The 16,680-nt window shown below is 57.2% G+C and overlaps 1 protein-coding gene across 1 annotated transcript in view; it reads left to right on the forward strand.

Moving 5' to 3' along the window:
- The first annotated feature begins 13,813 nt into the window (after positions 1 to 13,813).
- Positions 13,814 to 16,680, forward strand: part of LOC129715791 (1-phosphatidylinositol 4,5-bisphosphate phosphodiesterase beta-3-like) — a 10,965-nt gene continuing 8,098 nt past the window's right edge. The window contains exon 1 of the mRNA XM_055665642.1: positions 13,814 to 13,956. Coding sequence (XP_055521617.1) covers positions 13,858 to 13,956 — 99 coding nt within the window. The 5' untranslated portion in view covers positions 13,814 to 13,857. The remainder of the gene's footprint in view (positions 13,957 to 16,680) is intronic.

Below are 16,680 nucleotides of genomic sequence, written 5' to 3' on the forward strand. Positions count from 1 at the left end.
CCTCTCCCCCTCTCCCCCTCTCCCCCTCTCTCCCCCCCAATGATCCTCTCCCCTCTCCCTCTCACCTCACACCCCATACAACCACGGTGAGCTGGTCTATGACCCCACTCCTCCCTCTCCTCTCCCCCCCTCTCCCCTCTCTCCCCTCTCTCCTCGTCCCCTTTCTCCCTCTCCCCTCTCCACCCTCTCCCCTCTCCCCCTCTCCACCTCACACCCCATACAACACGGTGAGCTGTCGTTGATCCAGTTCCATTCCCCTCCCTCTCCTCTCCCCTCTCCCCCTCTCCCCCCTCTCCTCTCCCCTCATCCCCCTCTCCCCGTCCTCTCCTCTCCCCTCTCTCCCCTCTCCCCTATCCTCTCCCCCCCTCCTCTCTCCCCTCTCCCTTTCTCTCTCTCTCCTCCTCTCCCTCTCTTCCCCCCCCTCTCCCCCCCTCCTCTCCACACTCTCCACTCTCTCCTCTCTCCTCTTCCCTCTCACCTCCCTCACTCCTCTCCATCTCTCCATCTCTCCTCTCCCTCCTCTCTCCCCTCTCCCTCTCTCCCCCCTCCTCTCCCCTGTGGGGGAGTGTGTGGGGGTGTGTGAGGGTGTGTGTGGGTGTGTGTGTGGGTGGGAGTGTGTGTGTGTCTCCCCTCCCCCTCTCCCCTCTCCCCCCTCTCCCCTCTCCTCTCCCCCTCTCCTCTCCTCTTCCCCTCTCCTCGTCCTCTCCTCTCTCCTCTCCCTCCCCTCTCACCTCACACCCTAACAACATCGGTGAGCTGGTCTAAGATTATCCACCTCCTCCCTCCCTCTCCTCTCTCCCCTCGGTCTCTCCCCTCTCTCTCCCCTCTCTCCCCCTCTCCCCCTCCCCCCCTCCTCTCCTCTCCTCTCCTCTCTCCCTCCTCTCCCCTTCTCTCCCCTCTCTCCTCCTCCTCCCCTCTCCCCCTCTCCTCCCCCTCTCCCCCTCTCTCCCTCTCCTCTCCCCTCTCTCCCTTCTCTTCCCCTCTCCCCTCTCTCCTCTCCCCCCCCCCTCCCCTCTCTCCTCTCCCCCCTCCCCTCCCTTTCCTCCCCTCTCTGCCCTCTCTCCTCTCCCCCTCCCCTTCCCTCTACCCTCCTCCACCTCACACCCATACACACGGGTTAGCTGGTCTATATTCTCCCTCTCCTCCCCCTCCTCCTCTCCCCTCTCCTTTCCTCTCTGCTCTCCTCTCCTCTCCTCTCCTCCTCTCCTCTCCTCCCCTCTCCCCTCTCCCCTCTCCCCTCTCCCTCTCCTCTCCCCTCTCCCTTCCTCCCTCTCCTTCCTCTCTCCCCTCTCACCTCACACCCATACAACACGTTTGAGCTGGTCCTATGATCCACTCCTCCCTCTCCCCCTCTCCTCGACCCCTCTCTCCCTCCCCTCTCCCCTCTCCCCTCTCCCCTCTCTCCCTCTCCCCCTCATCCCCCCTCCCTCACCCCATACAACACGTGAGCTGGTCTATGATCCCCTCCTCTCCCTCTCCCTCTCCTCTCCCCTCTCTCCCTTCTCCTCTCCCTTCCTCTCCCTCCTCTCCTCTCCTCCCCTCTCACCTCCCCCCATACACCACGGTGAGCTGGTCTATGATCCCACTCCTCCCTCTCCCTCTCCTCTCCCCCTCTCCCCTCTCCTCTCCCCTCTCCCCCCTCCCCTCTCCTCTCCCCTCCCCCCCCCCCTTCTTCCCCCCTCTCCTCTCCCCTCCCTCTCCCCTCCTCCCCTCTCCCTCTCTCCCCCTCTCCTCTCCCCTCCCCTCCCTCCCTCCCCTCCCCCCTCCCCCTCTCCCCCCCCCTCCCTCCCTCCCCCTCTCTCTCCCCTCCCCCCTCCCCCCTTCTCTCCCCCCCCTCTCTCTCCCCTCTCCCTCCCCTCTCTCTCTCCCCTCTCCCCCTAAATCCCCTCCCTTCCCCTCCCCCCCCCATATCCCCCTCTCCCCATCTCTCCCTCTCCCTCTCCCCCTCTCCCCTCTGCCCCTCTCCCCTCTCCCCTCTCTCTCCTCTCCTCTCTCCTCCCCTCTTCTCCCTCCCCTCCCGCTCTCCCCTGCTCCTCTCCCCTCTCCCCTGCCCCTCTCCCCTCTCCCCCTTCCTCTCCCCTCCTCCCCCTCTCCCCCTCTCCCCTCACAACTCCTCTACAACCTGTGACCATGCACGTCTATGATCCACTCCTCCCTCTCCTCTCCTCTCTCCCCCTCCCCCCTCCCCCTCTCCTCCCCCTTTCCCCCCCCCTCTCCCCTCTCCCCTCTTCCCCCTCTCAACCTCACACCCATAACACACGGTGAGCTGGTCTATGATCCATTCCTCCCTCTCCTCTCCCCTCTCCCCCTCCTCCCCCCCCTCCTCTCCTCTCCCCTCTCATCTCCCTCTCCCCTATCCTCTCCCCCCCCCCCTCTCTCTCTCTCCCCTCTCCTCTCCCCTCTCCCCCTCCCCTCTCCCTCCTCCTCCTCTCCCCTCTCCCCCCTCTCTCCCCCCTCCTCTCTCTCCCTCCCCCCTCCTCTCTCCCTCCCTCCTCCTCTCTGTCCTCCCTCCTCCTCTATCCATCTCCCTCCCCTCCCTCCCTCCTCTCTCCCCCCTCTCCCTCCTCTCCCCGCTCCTCTCCCTCCCCTCTCCCCTCTCCCCCCCTCCTCTCCTCTCCCCCTCCCTCCCCCCCTCCCTCTCTCACTCCCCTCTCCCCCCCTCCCCCCCCCTTCTCCTTCTCTCCCTCCCCTCCCCTCTCCTCTCCCCTCTCCCCTCTCCCCTCTCCCTCCTCTCCCCCTCTCCTCTCATCCCCCTCTCCTCTCCCCTCTCCTCTCCCCTCCCCCTCTCACCTCACACCCGTACAAACACGTGAGCTGGTCTATGATCCTCCTCCTCCCTCTCCTCTCCTCTCAAGGGTCCCTCGGTCCTCTCCTCTCTCCGCTCTCCCCTCTCCCCCTCCTCCCCCTCCTCTCTCTCCTCTCCTCTATCTTCCCCTCTCCCCTTCTCTCGGCCCTCTCTCCTCCTCTCCCCTCTCCCCCTCTCTCCCCCTCTCTTCCCCTCTCCCCCTCTCCCCCCTCCTCTCTCCCCCTCTCTCCCTTCCTCTCTTCTCTCCCCCCTCTCCCTTCTCTCCCCCTCTCCCCTCTCTCCTCTCCCCCCTTTCCTCTCCCTCTCTGCCCCCTCTTCCTCTCTCCCCTGCCCCTATCTCCTTTCTCCCTCCCTTAGTCACCTCACACCCATACAACCACTGTGAGCTGGTCTAAATGATCCCACTCCTCCCTCTCCTCTCCCCTTCTCTCCCTCTCCCCCTCCCTCCCCGCTCTTATCTCCCTCCTCTCTCCTCCTCTCCTCTCGCCCTCTCGTCCCCCCTCTCCCCTCTCCCTCATCCCCTCTCCCCTCTCCCCTCTCCTCCTCTCCCTCCCTTCTCCCTCTCACCCCTCCCCTCTCACCTCACACCCATACACCGGTGTGCTGGTCTATGATCCACTCCTCCTCTCTCCCCTCTCTGCTCTCCCCTCTGCCTCCCCTCTCCCCTCTCCCCTCTCCCCTTCACCATCCTCCCCCTCTCACCTCCCCCCATACAACACGGTGAGGGTCTGGTCTATGAATTCCGCCTCCTCCCTCTCCTCTCCTCTCCCCTCTCCCTTTCTCCTCTCCCCCTCTCCCCTCCTCTCAAAGGGCCTCCTCTCCTCTCCCCCTCTCACCCTCAGCATTCTCCATCATACTTCACCACGGTGAGCTGGTCTATGATCCTCCTCCTCCTCCCCTCCCCTCATCCTCTCCCCTCTCTCTCCTCCCCTCAGTCTCCCCTCCTCCCGTCTCCCCTTCTCCCCTACTCCCCCCTCTCCCCACCTCACCACCCATACCCTCACGGTGAGCTCTTTCTATTGATCCCCTCCTCTGCTTTTCCGTCTCCTTTACTTCTCCCTCCCCTCTCCTGCCCCTCTCCCTCCTCTGCCTCTTTTCTCGGGGGGGCGGGGCTCCTCTCCCCTCTCCACCTCAATCCTCACCGCTACATACCTTTCCACCCTACAACACGGTAGTTCTGGTCTATGATCACCCTCCTCCCTCCCCTCTCCCCTCGTCCTCTCCCCTCTTCCCCTCTCCCCCTTTCCCCTCCCCTCTCCCCTCTTCCCTCTCCCTCCCCTCTCCCCCTCTCCTCTCCCCTCTCCTCTCCCCTCCTTTTTCTCCCCCCTCTCCTCTCCCCTCTCCCCTCTCACCTCCCCGTTACCACCCCGGTGAGCTGGTCTATGATCCCTCCTCCAGGTTGAGCCGGCGCCGGAGTTCCCTGCGGTCGTATTTCACCGTCACTTTCCCCTGTCTCCGCGGCAGCGGCTCCGCGTCCCCGTCTCTCTCCCTCTCTCCCCCGGCCTGGAAATACACCCTGGCCGGCGGCGTGGAGCCCGATCCCGGCCCCGAACCCGAACCCCGTCCCGGTCCCCGTCCCCCGCCCCCGGCTCCACCGCTGCCATCACCTCAGACAGATCTACTCTTTGGTCTTTGTCTCTCCCCACACTCCCTCTCCTCCCTCTTTCCTTCTCTCCTCTTTCTCCTTCTTCTCTCCCACTCCCTCTCTCCCTCTTCTCTTCTCTCTCTCTTCTCTCCCACACTCCCTCTCTCCCTCTTTCTCTCTTTCTCTCCTCTCCCCACTCCCTCTCTCACTCTTTCTCTCCTTTCTCCTTCTCTCCCACTCCCTCCCTCTCCCTCTCCCTCTCCCTTCTCTCCTTTCTCCTTCTCTCTCTCCTCTCCCCACTCCCTCTTTCTCTCCCTCTTTCTCTCCTCTATCTCTCCTTTCTCCTTCTCTCCCTCCTCGTTCTTTCTCTCCTCTCTCCCCACTCCCTCTTCCTCCCTTCTCTCTCTCTCCTCTCCACCTTCCCTCTTTCTCCCTCTACTCTCCTTCCTCTCTCCCTCTCCCTCTCTCTCCCTCTCTCTCCACCCCTCTCTCCCTCTCTCTTCTTCTCTCCTTCTGTCTCTCTCTCCTCGTTCTTTCTCTCCCTCTCCCCCACCCTCTCTCCTCCCTCTATCTCTTTCTCTCCCTCCCTCTTTCTCTCACACTCCTCCCCTCTCTCTCTCTTCCTTTATCTCTCTCTCTCTCCCTCCTCTCCCTGATCTCTTTGTCTCTCTTTTCCTCGAGTTCCCTCTCTCTTTCTACTCCCGCCCTTCACACGTTCTCTCTTTCTTCTCTCTCCCTCCCTCCCTTCTCCTCCCTTCTCTCAATTTTACTCCCTCCCCCTCTCCCCCCCCCCTCCCTCCCCCCCCCCCCCCCCCCCCCCCCCCCCCCCCCCCCCCACCCCCCCCCCCCCCCCCCCCCCCCCCCCCCCCCCCCCCCCCCCCCCTCTCTCCCTCTCCTCCCCCCCCCTCCCCCCCCTTCCTTCCTCCCTCCCCCCCCCCCCCTCCCCTCTCTCCCCTCCCCATCTCTCCCTCCTAGAAACATAGAAATTAGGTGCAGGAGTAGAGGCCATTCGGCCCTTCGAGCCTGCACCATTCGCCATTCAATATGATCATGGCTGATCATCCAACTCAGTATCCCGTACCTGCCTTCTCTCCATACCCCCTGATCCCCTTAGCCACAAGGGCCACATCTAACTCCCTCTTAAATATAGCCAATGAACTGGCCTCAACTACCTTCTGTGGCAGAGAGTTCCACAGATTCAACCACTCTCTGTGTGAAAAAAGTTTCTTCTCATCATCTCGTTTTTAAGGGATTTCCCCTTTATCCTTAAGCTGTGACCCCTTGTCCTGGACTTCCCCAACATCGGGAACAATCTTCCTGCATCTAGCTCCTCCTCTCTCCCTCTCCCTCTCTCACCCCTCCCTATCTCCCCCCTCACTCTCTCCCCTCCCCCTCTCTCCCCACCCCAAATCAACCTCTCACCCCCTTCCACATTTTCAGACTGAGAGTCATGGTCTCCCCCCCGACATCAGTTTGAAGAAGGGTCTCGACCCGAAACGTCACCTATCCATGTTCTCCACAGATGCTGCCTGACCCGCTGAGTTACTCCAGCACTCTGTGAAACGTCACCTATCCATGTTCTCCACAGATGCTGCCTGACCCACTTTACTCCTCTTTCTTCTATCAGCAGCATCTATGGAGCTCTGCAAGGAAATAGGCACACGTTTCGGGCCGAACCCCGAAGGGTCTCGACCGAAAACTTTGAACCCCCCTTTCCCGTTCCTTAACTCCATATATATGCCTGACCCGCTGAGTTCAATACACCCGCTGAGTTCTCCCCCCGAACCGATGAAGGCACCCCCTCCACCCAGGGCTGGCTCGAAGGGCCGAATGGCCTCTACTCCTGCACCTATTGTCTATTGTCTATTGAGCCCCAACTGTACATTGCAGGGCGGTATGTTGGTGGTGGTGCAGCGGGTAGAGCTGCTGCCTCAGTGACCCGGGTTGTTCCATCCCGACTACGGGTGCTGTCTGTACGGAGTTTGCACGTTCTGTCTCCCCGTGACCTGCGTGGGATTTCTCCGGTTTCCTCCCACGCTCCAAAGACGTGCGTGCGGGTTTGTAGGTCAATTGGCTTCAGTAAAAATAGTGTTAGTGTGTGTGTGTGTGTGTGTGTGTGTGTGTGTGTGTGAGTGTGTGTAGGATAGTGTTGTGTGTGTGTGTGTGTGTGTGTGTGTGTGTGTGTGTGTGTTGGTGTGTGTGTGTGGGGGTGTGTGTGTGTGTGTGTGTGTGTGTGTGTGTGTGTGTGTGTGTGTGTGTGGGTGTGTGTTAGTGTGTGTGTGTGTGTGTAGGATAGTGTTGTGTGTGTGTGTGTGTGTGTGTGTGTGTGTGTGTATGTATGTGTGAGTGTGTGTGTGTGGGATAGTGTTAGTGTGTGTGTGGGTAGTGTTGTGTGGGGTGGTGTGTGTGTGTGGTTGTGTAGGATAGTGTTAGTGTGCGGGCAATCGCTGGTCAGGCTAGTACGGACTCGGTGGGGCCGAAGGGCCTGTTTCCGCGCTGTATCTCTAAACCAGACTCAACTACATCGATGCTGTGAGGGTCTTAACATTAAACGTTAATGACAAAATGCAGGCAGGGCCAACACTGGCAGGTCAACGGGGGGTCACAGAGAGAGGGGGGGGGGGGGGTCACACAGAGGGGGGGGGGGTGTCAAACAGAGGGGGGGGGTCAAAACATTTTGTTGTCTCTGTACTGTACACTGACAATTGAGTTCAAACCAATTACAAATTCAACATGAATCTGAATCTGAAACAGAGGGGGGGGGGTCACACAGATGGGGGGGTCAAAACAGAGGGTGGGGTCAACACAGAGGGGGGGTCACAACAGAGGGGGGGGGGTCAACAGAGGGGGGGGTCAAACAGGGGGGGGGGGGGGGGGTCAAACAGAGGGGGGGGGTCACACACAGAGGGGGGGGGTCAAACAGAGGGGGGGTCAAACAGAGGGGGAGGTCAAAACAGGGGGGGGGTCAAACAGAGGGGGGTCAAACAGAGGGGGGGTCAAACAGAGGGGGGGGGGGGGGGTCAAACAGAGGGGGGGGGTCAAACAGAGGGGGGGTCAAACAGAGGGGGGGGGGTCAAACAGAGGGGGGGGGGTCAACACGAGAGGGGGGGGGGTCTGAGGAATCTGCCCCAACTTGGTGATGAATGGACCAAGGCTCAGGTTCGCCATCCTGTGGTGTCACCCCCATCTGGTGGCAGTGGCGGGGACTGCAAGCCTGGACCAAACACTGATACAAGGAACACGAGGAGTTCACAAGGGATAGGAGCAGAATCAGGCCATTCGGCCCATCGAGTCCACTCCGCCATTCAATCGTGGCTGATCTATCTCTCCCTCCTAACCCCATTCTCCTGCCTTCTCCCCGTAACCCCTGACACCCACTCTACTTGCAGTTGTACAGGGTCTTGGTGAGACCACACCTGGAGTATTGCGTACAGTTTTGGTCTCCTAATCTGAGGAAAGACATTATTGCCATAGAGGATTTGAGTATAGGAGCAGGGAGGTTCTACTGCAGTTGTACAGGGTCTTGGTGAGACCACACCTGGAGTATTGCGTACAGTTTTGGTCTCCAAATCTGAGGAAGGACATTCTTGCCATAGAGGGAGTGCAGAGAAGGTTCACCAGACTGATTCCTGGGATGTCAGGATTGTCTTATGAAGAAAGACTGGATAGACTTGGTTTATACTCTCTAGAATTTAGAAGATTGAGGGGGGATCTTATAGAAACTTACAAAATTCTTAAGGGGTTGGACAGGAAGATTGCTCCCGATGTTAGGGAAGTCCAGGACAAGGGGTCACAGCTTAAGGATAAGGGGGAAATCCTTTAAAACCGAGATGAGAAGAACTTTTTTCACACAGAGAGTGGTGAATCTGTGGAACTCTCTGCCACAGAGGGTAGTTGAGGCCACACAGTTCATTGGCTATATTTAAGAGGGAGTTAGATGTGGCCCTTGTGGCTAAAGGGATCAGGGGGTATGGAGAGAAGGCAGGTACGGGATACTGAGATGGATGATCAGCCATGGTCACATTGAATGGCGGTGCCGGCTCGAAGGGCCGAATGGCCTCTACTCCCTGCAAACCTACATTTCTATGTTTCTAATGGTAGAAGCGGGTAGAAACATAGAAAGTAGCGTGCGAGACCCGGGTTCGAGACTGACCACGGGGTTGCGTCGAGCCCGCACGGAGTTTCGCTCATGGCTGCACCTGTCGGGGCACACTTACCACAAACAGAGGAGGGGGACACAGAACAGGGGGCTGTGCAGTACCCTCCCCTTTATGCCTCTATAGAACCCCATCCACCCCAGGTGCAGGAGTAGAGGCTATCTCTGCCCTTCGAATATATCCATTGACTTGTCCTCCACAAGAATACCACAGATTCACCAATCATTCCTCCTCAGTATCCTTCCTAAAGCCTTCTTCCTCCTTTAATTCTGATCCCTTGTAGCCTCTAGGGACACATCTAACTCTCCCACTAGTGGAAAACATCTGGTGTCCACATCCACCTCTGTGCAGTGTCTCAACACCTCAGGCTGGCTCTGTGTGGCAATGCCTTGGTATCTCGGTCCTAAAGGATTTCCCTCACAACAAGGCAAAACTGTGGTGCAGGCGGGTAGAGCTGACTGCCTCACATCGCCAGAGAATTCTTCCTGTTTCGATACTGACCACAGGTGCCCCTGTACGGATTTTGCACGTTCTCTCTAGCAGATGTCCCCTCAGTCGAACTAAATTCTAGAGAGTGGGGGCTGGAGTAACTGAGTGGGTCAGGCAGTATAGAAACATAGACAATAGGTGCAGGAGTAGAGGCCATTCGGCCCTTCGAGCCTGCACCATTCGCCATTCAATACGATCATGGCTGATCATCCAACTCAGTATCCCGTACCTGCCTTCTCTCCGTACCCCCGGATCCCTTTAGCCACAAGGGCCACATCTAACTCCCTCTTAAATATAGCCAATGAACTGTGTGGCCTCAACTACCTTCTGTGGCAGAGAATTCCACAGATTCACCACTCTCTGTGTGTGAAAAAAAATGTTTTTCTCATCTCGGTCCTAAAAGATTTTCCCCTTATCCTTAAGCTGTGACCCCTTGTTCTGGAGCCTTCCCCGACATCGGTAACAATCTTCCTGCCTCTAGCCTGTCCAACCCCTGAACTATTTTTGTAAGTTTCTCTAATATCCCCCCTCAATCTTCTAACTACTAGCGAGTACAAGCCGAGTCTATCCAGTCTTTCTTCATATGAAAGTCCCGCCATCCCAGGAATCAGTCTGGTGAACCTTCTCTGTACTCCCTCTATGGCAAGAATGTCTTTCCTCAGATTAGGAGACCAAAACTGTACGCAATACTCCAGGTGTGGCCTCACCAAGGCCCTGTACAACTGCAGTAGAACCTCCCTGCTCCTGTACTCAAATCCTATACTCAGCGTCTGTGGAGAACATGGATAGGTGATGTTTCACAGAGTGCTGGAGTAACTCAGCATGTCAGGCAGCATCTGTGGAGAACATGGATAGGTGTCGTTTCACAGAGTGCTGGAGTAACTCAGCAGGTCAGGCAGCATCTGTGGGGAACATGGATAGGTGACGTTTCACAGAGGGCTGGAGGGAGAGATAGATCAGCCATGATTGAATGGTGGAGTAGACTTGATAGACTGACTGGCCTAAATCTGCTCATATCCCTTATAAATTAGACAAATCAGTCAAAGGTGAAGAGACTGTGAGTGTGTCGGAGAGAGCGGGTGAGTGGTGTGAGTGGTGTGAGTGGTGTGAGTTCTGGAGAGAGAGATTGTGTAACTGTGAAATGAAATGATATAGAGACAGACAGAGGGAAGTGAGTATTTGTGTTATTTTAGTTCCTTATTGCAACATCATTAAAAGGCCCAGAAAAAGCTTGTTAACTGGTTGTCAAACTGCAGAGAGACACAGAGTGCTGGAGTAACTCAGCGGGTCAGGCAGCATCTGTGGAGAACATGGATAGGTGACGTTTCACAGAGTGCTGGAGTAACTCAGCGGGTCAGGCAGCATCTGTGGGGAACATGGATAGGTGACGTTTCACAGAGTGCTGGAGTAACTCAGCGGGTCAGGCAGCAACTGTGGAGAGAAGGAATGGGTGACGTTTCGGGTTGAGACCCTTCTTCAGACTCGAATGGGTGGCTCTCAGTCTGGAGAAGGGTCTCGACTCGAAACGTCACCCTGAGATGCTGCCTGTCCCGCTGAGTTCCTCCAGCTTTTTGTGTCTATCTTCGGTTTAAACCAGCATCTGCAGTTCCTTCCCACACAAGTCAGAATGTACATAAGCACAATAAATCCTCTGTTTAGTTAGTTTAGTTTAGAGATACAGCGCGGAAACAGGCCCTTCGGCCCCACCGAGTCCGTGCCGACCAGCGATCCCCGCACACTAACACTATCCTACACACACACACACACTGGGGACAATTTACAATTACACCAAGCCAATTAACCTACAAACCGGCACGCCTTTGGAGTGTGGGAGGAAACCGGAGCACCCGGAGAAAACCCACGCAGGTCACGGGGAGAACGTGCAAACTCCGTATAGACAGCACCAGTGGTCGGGAATGAACAACCAAACCTGCCCCACACATCCCCTTTGCCCTGACGAGGATGTTGCCAGGACTAGAGGGTGTGAGCTACAGGGAGAGGTTGAGCAGGCTGGGTCTCTACTCCCTGGAGCGCAGGAGGATGAGGGGGAGGAACTTATAGAGGTGAACAAAATCACAAGAGGAATAGATCGGGCAGAGTCTCTTGCCCAGAGTAGGGGAATCGAGGACCAGAGGACACGGGTTCAAGGTGAAGGGGGAAAGATCTAATAGGAATCTGAGGGGTAACTTTTCCACACAGAGGGTGGTGGGTGTATGGAACGAGCTGCCGGAGGAGGTAGTTGAGGCTGGGACTGTCCCAACGTTTAAGAAACAGTTAGACAGGTACATGGATAGGACAGGTTTGGAGGGATATGGACCAAATGCAGGCAGGTGGGACTAGTGTAGATGGGGCATGTTGGTCGGGGTGGGACTAGTGTAGACGGGGCATGTTGGTCGGGGTGGGACTAGTGTAGACGGGGCATGTTGGTCGGGGTGGGACCAGTGTAGACGGGGCATGTTGGTCGGGGTGGGACTAGTGTAGACGGGGCATGTTGGTCGGGGTGGGACTAGTGTAGACGGGGCATGTTGGTCGGGGTGGGACTAGTGTAGACGGGGCATGTTGGTCGGGGTGGGACTAGTGTAGACGGGGCATGTTGGTCGGGGTGGGACTAGTGTAGACGGGGCATGTTGGTCGGGGTGGGACTAGTGTAGACGGGGCATGTTGGTCGGGGTGGGACTAGTGTAGACGGGGCATGTTGGTCGGGGTGGGACTAGTGTAGACGGGGCATGTTGGTCGGGGTGGGACTAGTGTAGACGGGGCATGTTGGTCGGGGTGGGACTAGTGTAGATGGGGCATGTTGGTCGGGGTGGGACTAGTGTAGACGGGGCATGTTTGGTCGGGGTGGGACTAGTGTAGACGGGGCATGTTGGTCGGGGTGGGACTAGTGTAGACGGGGCATGTTGGTCGGGGTGGGACTAGTGTAGATGGGGCATGTTGGTCGGGGTGGGACTAGTGTAGACGGGGCATGATGGTCGGGGTGGGACTAGTGTAGATGGGGCATGTTGGTCGCGGTGGGACTAGTGTAGATGGGGCATGTTGGTCGGGGTGGGACTAGTGTAGATGAGGCATGTTGGTCGGGGTGGGACTAGTGTAGATGGGGCATGTTGGTCGGGGTGGGACTAGTGTAGATAGGGCATGTTGGTCGGGGTGGGACTAGTGTAGATGGGGCATGTTGGTCGGGGTGGGACTAGTGTAGATGGGGCATGTTGGTCGGGGTGGGACTAGTGTAGATGGGGCATGTTGTTGGTCCAGTGTAGATGGGGTGGGTCGGGGGGGGACTAGTGTAGATATGGGCATGTTGGTCGGGGTGGGACTAGTGTAGATGGGGCATGTTGGTCGGGGTGGGACTAGTGTAGATGGGGCATGTTGGTCGGGGTGGGCAAGTCGGGCCGAAGGGCCTGTTCTCGTGCTGTCCCACTCTGTGACTCTCATGTAGGAGCGGAGACGCTGCACTCCCTCGGTCCGTCACCAGATGGCGGCGTTTACCCATTGACCGCCCCCCTGGACACTGCACCCTGAGGGGGGGGGGAGGGGACAATGAACTGCAGATGCGACTTATACCAGAAAAAACACAGAGTGCCGGAGTAACGTGTGTGTGTAAAGTGAGTGTAAGTGTCATAGGGCGAGTGTGTAAGGCTGAGAGTGAGGGTGAGTGTGTAAGGTTAAGTGTGAGTGGGTGAGTGAGTGTGAGCCCCAGTGTGTGGGCGAGAGTGAGTGTGAGCTGGGCCTGAGTGTGTAAGAATGAGTGTGAGCTGGATGTGAGTGTGTAGGGGTGGGTGGGCGTAAGGGTGACTGCGAGCCTCAGTGTGGGTGCGAGTGTGTACGGGCGAGTGTGAGCTGGGTGTGTGTAGGGGGTGTGTGAGCTTGACGTGAGTGTGTACGGGTGAGTGTGAGCCTCAGTGTGTGTGTGTGTGTCGGGGTGAGTGTGAGCTGGGTATAAGGGCGAGTGTGCGCTGGGCATGAGGGTGTGTGAGTGTGTAAGAGTGAGTGTGAGTAGTGTGTAAGGATGGGGGTGAGGGGTGTAAGTAAGGGTGGGTGTGAGTGTGTAAGGGATAGTGAGGGGTGCGAGTGTGTAAGGGTGAGTGTGAGCAGGGTGTGAGTGAGGGTGTGTGAGTATGTAAGGGCGAGTGTGTAAGGGTGAGTGTGAGGGTGAGTGTGAGGTGAGTGGGTAAGGGTGAGTGTGAGCTGTGAGGGTGTGTGTAAGTGTGTAAGGGTGAGTGTGTAAGGGCGTGTGAGTATGTAAGGGTGAATGTGAGCTGGGTGTGAGTGTGAGCTGTGAGGGTGTGTGTGAGTGTGAGTGTGAGCTGGGTGTGAGTGTGAGCTGGGTGTGAGTGTGTAAAGGTGAGTGTGAGCTGAGTATGCGTGTGAGCTGGGTGTGAGTGTGTAAGGGTGAGTGTGAGCTGGGTGTGAGTGTGTGTGTAAGGGCGAGTGTGAGATGTGAGGGGGTGTGTAAGGGTGAGTGTGTAAGGGTGAGTGTGAGGGTGTGAGTGTGTAGGGGTGAGTGTGAGGTGAGTGTGTAAGGGTGAGTGTGAGTTGGGTGTGAGTGACCGGGGGGGGGTGGGGGCCATTGTTGGTGAGTGAACCAGTGGCCAGTGGGCGGAGACGCTGTAGACGCGGCGCTGGGACTGAGTGACTGAGTGAGTCGGCGCCGCTCCCTCGCTAACATGCTGACTGCCGGCTGAGCGGACAGGAGAGGAGAGGAGACGGGGGACAAGGGGGGCAACTCCGGGGCCGGGTCTGCTGTCGGGGTTGGGTGGGTTGGGGGGGAGGGGACACAACAGCCCTACCTCCCCCGTCCCGGTGCCGGTGGAAGGGGAAGGATGGCCGGGGCCAGGCCAGGCGTCCACGCCCTGCAGCTCAAGCCGGCGGCCGTGCACGAACTGCTCAAGAAAGGGAGCAAGTTTATCAAATGGGACGAGGTGAGAGACTCATGTTACTGCCACCCCCTCCCCTACCCCTCCCCTCCACCCCCCCACCCCCCCTGGCCGGCAGGTGCAGCCTCGGGGACCGACAACTTTACAGGAAAAAAAACTTCTGAAAAGTTTGAAAAACTTTTTCAAACTTTGAAAAACTTTTTCAAACTTTCACAAAAGTTCGAAAAAGTTGGAGGAAAGTTGACGGAAGTTTCCCGGAGTTGGCGACGGTTCTCCCTCCATGTCCGGCAACGGTTTTGGAAACTTTTATTGAAGTGGTTTCGGTTTTTTTTGGGGGGGGGGGGGGGGGGGGGGGGGGGGGGGGGGGGGGGGGGGGGGTTTTGTTTAAACTAAAAGTCTTTGTGTAAGTCTGTCCGCTTGTCCCGGCCCCGGGGGCGATGTGTCTCCCCGACAGACGCTGGTTGTCTCGCTGTTAGGTGGAGCCTCTGCTCCGTCTCAACTTGTTTCAGGAGGGACGGGCAAGCATGAAGATACATGTTGTGGGAGGTGGCAGGGGCTTGGAAGCCATCCTCACTCTCTCCTCTCCTCTCCTCCCCTCCTCTCTCCTCTCCTCATCTCTCCTCCCCTCTCCCCCTCATCTCTCCTCTCCTCTCCCCCCCTCTCATCTCTCTCCTCCTCTCCTCCCCCCCTCTTCTCCCCTCTCCTCCCCCTCATCTCTCGTCCCCTCTCCCCCCTCCCCTCTCCCCTCTCAGATTCTCTCCCCTCCCCTCTCCCCTCCCCTCCCCTCCCCCCCTCCCCTCCCCTCTCCCCTCCCCCATCTCCCCTCCCCTCTCCCCTCATCTCTCCCCTCATCTCTCCCCTCTCTCCTCCCCTCCTCTCTCCCCCTCCTCTCTCCCTCCTCTCTCCCCTCTCCCCTCCCCTCTCTCCCCTCCCCTCTTCTCCCCTCCCCTCTTCTCCCCTCCCCTCCTCCCATCTCCTCTCCTCCCCTCTTCTCCCCTCCCCTCTTCTCTCCCCTCCCCTCCTCTCCCCTCATGTATCCCCTCCCCTCATCTCTCCTCAGCACTTAACATAGAAACATAGAAATAAGGTGCAGGAGTAGAGGCCATCCGGCCCTTCGAGCCTGCACCGCCATTCAATTCGATCATGGCTGATCATCCAAATCAACATCCCCTACCTTCCTTCTCTCCATATCCCTTTAGCCACAAGGGCCACATCTAACTCCCTCTTAAATATAGCCAATGAACTGTGTGGGCTCAACTACCTTCTGTGGCAGAGAGTTCCAGAGATTCACCACTCTCTGTGGAAAAAAATGTTTTTCTCATCTCGGTTTTAAAGGATTTCCCCCTTATCCTTAAACTGTGACCCCTTGTCCTGGACTTCCCCAACATCGGGAACAATCCTCCTCTCTTGTCTCTCCTCCTTCACCCCCTCCCCCTCCTTCTCTCCCAGGTCCCAAACTCAGTGCCAAAAAAAGGGAAATGAGTATAAATTATGTAAACACAGGCATTTCTCTCACAACTGACGATGCAAGCGGTTGGGGGGGGAGGGGGGGAGAGAGAGGGGAAAGGGGGATAAAGAGGTGACCTGCAGAGTTACTCCAGCACTCTGTGAAACGTCACCTATCCATGTTCTCCACAGATGCTGCCTGACCCGCTGAGTTATGGTGCAGCAGCATCTATGGAGCGAAGGAAATAGGCAACGTTTCGGGGCCGAAATCCTTCTTGAAATAGGCAACGTTTCGGGCCGAAACCCAGAAGGGTTTCGGCCCGAAACGTTGCCTATTTCCTTAGCTCCATAGATGCTGCTGCACCCGCTGAGTTACTCCAGCACTCTGTGATCTATCTTTCGTGTAAACCAGCATCTGCAGTTTGTTCCTACACAAGAACTGCAAGCGCTGGTTTATATCAAAGAAAGACTGGATAGACTCGGCTTGTACTCGCTAGAATTTAGAAGATTGAGGGGCGGATCTTATAGAAACTTACAAAATTCTTAAGGGGTTGGACAGGCTAGATGCAGGAAGATTGTTCCCGATGTTGGGGAAGTCCAGAACAAGGGGCCACACAGTTTAAGGATAAGGGGGAAATCTTTTAGGACCGAGATGAGAAAAACATTTTTTTTCACACACAGAGAGTGGTGAATCTGTGGAATTCTCTGCCACAGAGGGTAGTTGAGGCCAGTTCATTGGCTATATTTAAGAGGGAGTTAGATGTGGCCCTTGTGGCTAAAGGGATCAGGGGGTATGGAGAGAAGGCAGGTACGGGATACTGAGTTGGATGATCAGCCATGATCATATTGAATGGCGAATGGTGCAGGCTCGATAGGCCGAATGGCCTCTACTCCTGCACCTATTGTCTATGTTTCTATGACACAAGTGCTGGAGTAACTCGGGGGGTCAGGCAGCATCTGTGGTGAAAAAGGATAGGTGATGTTTCAGCTTGTATCTCTGGAGAACATGGATATGTGTCGTTTGGGGTCGAAATCCTTCTTCAGACTCTGATGGGTCCTGACTTGAAACGTCACCTATCCATGTTCTCCACAGATGCTGCCTGACCCGCTGAGTTACTCCAGCACTCTGTGAAACGTCACCTATCCATGTTCTCCACAGATGCTGCCTGACCCGCTGAGTTACTCCAGCAATCTGTGAAACGTCACCTATCCATGTTCTCCACAGATGCTGCCTGACCCGCTGAGATACTCCAGCACTCTGTGTCCTTTTATGTATTATCCAGCGTCTGCAATTCCTTGTCTATCCCGTGTAGATCCCTCTCC

This window comes from Leucoraja erinacea, unplaced genomic scaffold, assembly GCF_028641065.1.
Source record: "Leucoraja erinacea ecotype New England unplaced genomic scaffold, Leri_hhj_1 Leri_1408S, whole genome shotgun sequence".
NCBI lineage: Eukaryota > Metazoa > Chordata > Chondrichthyes > Rajiformes > Rajidae > Leucoraja > Leucoraja erinaceus.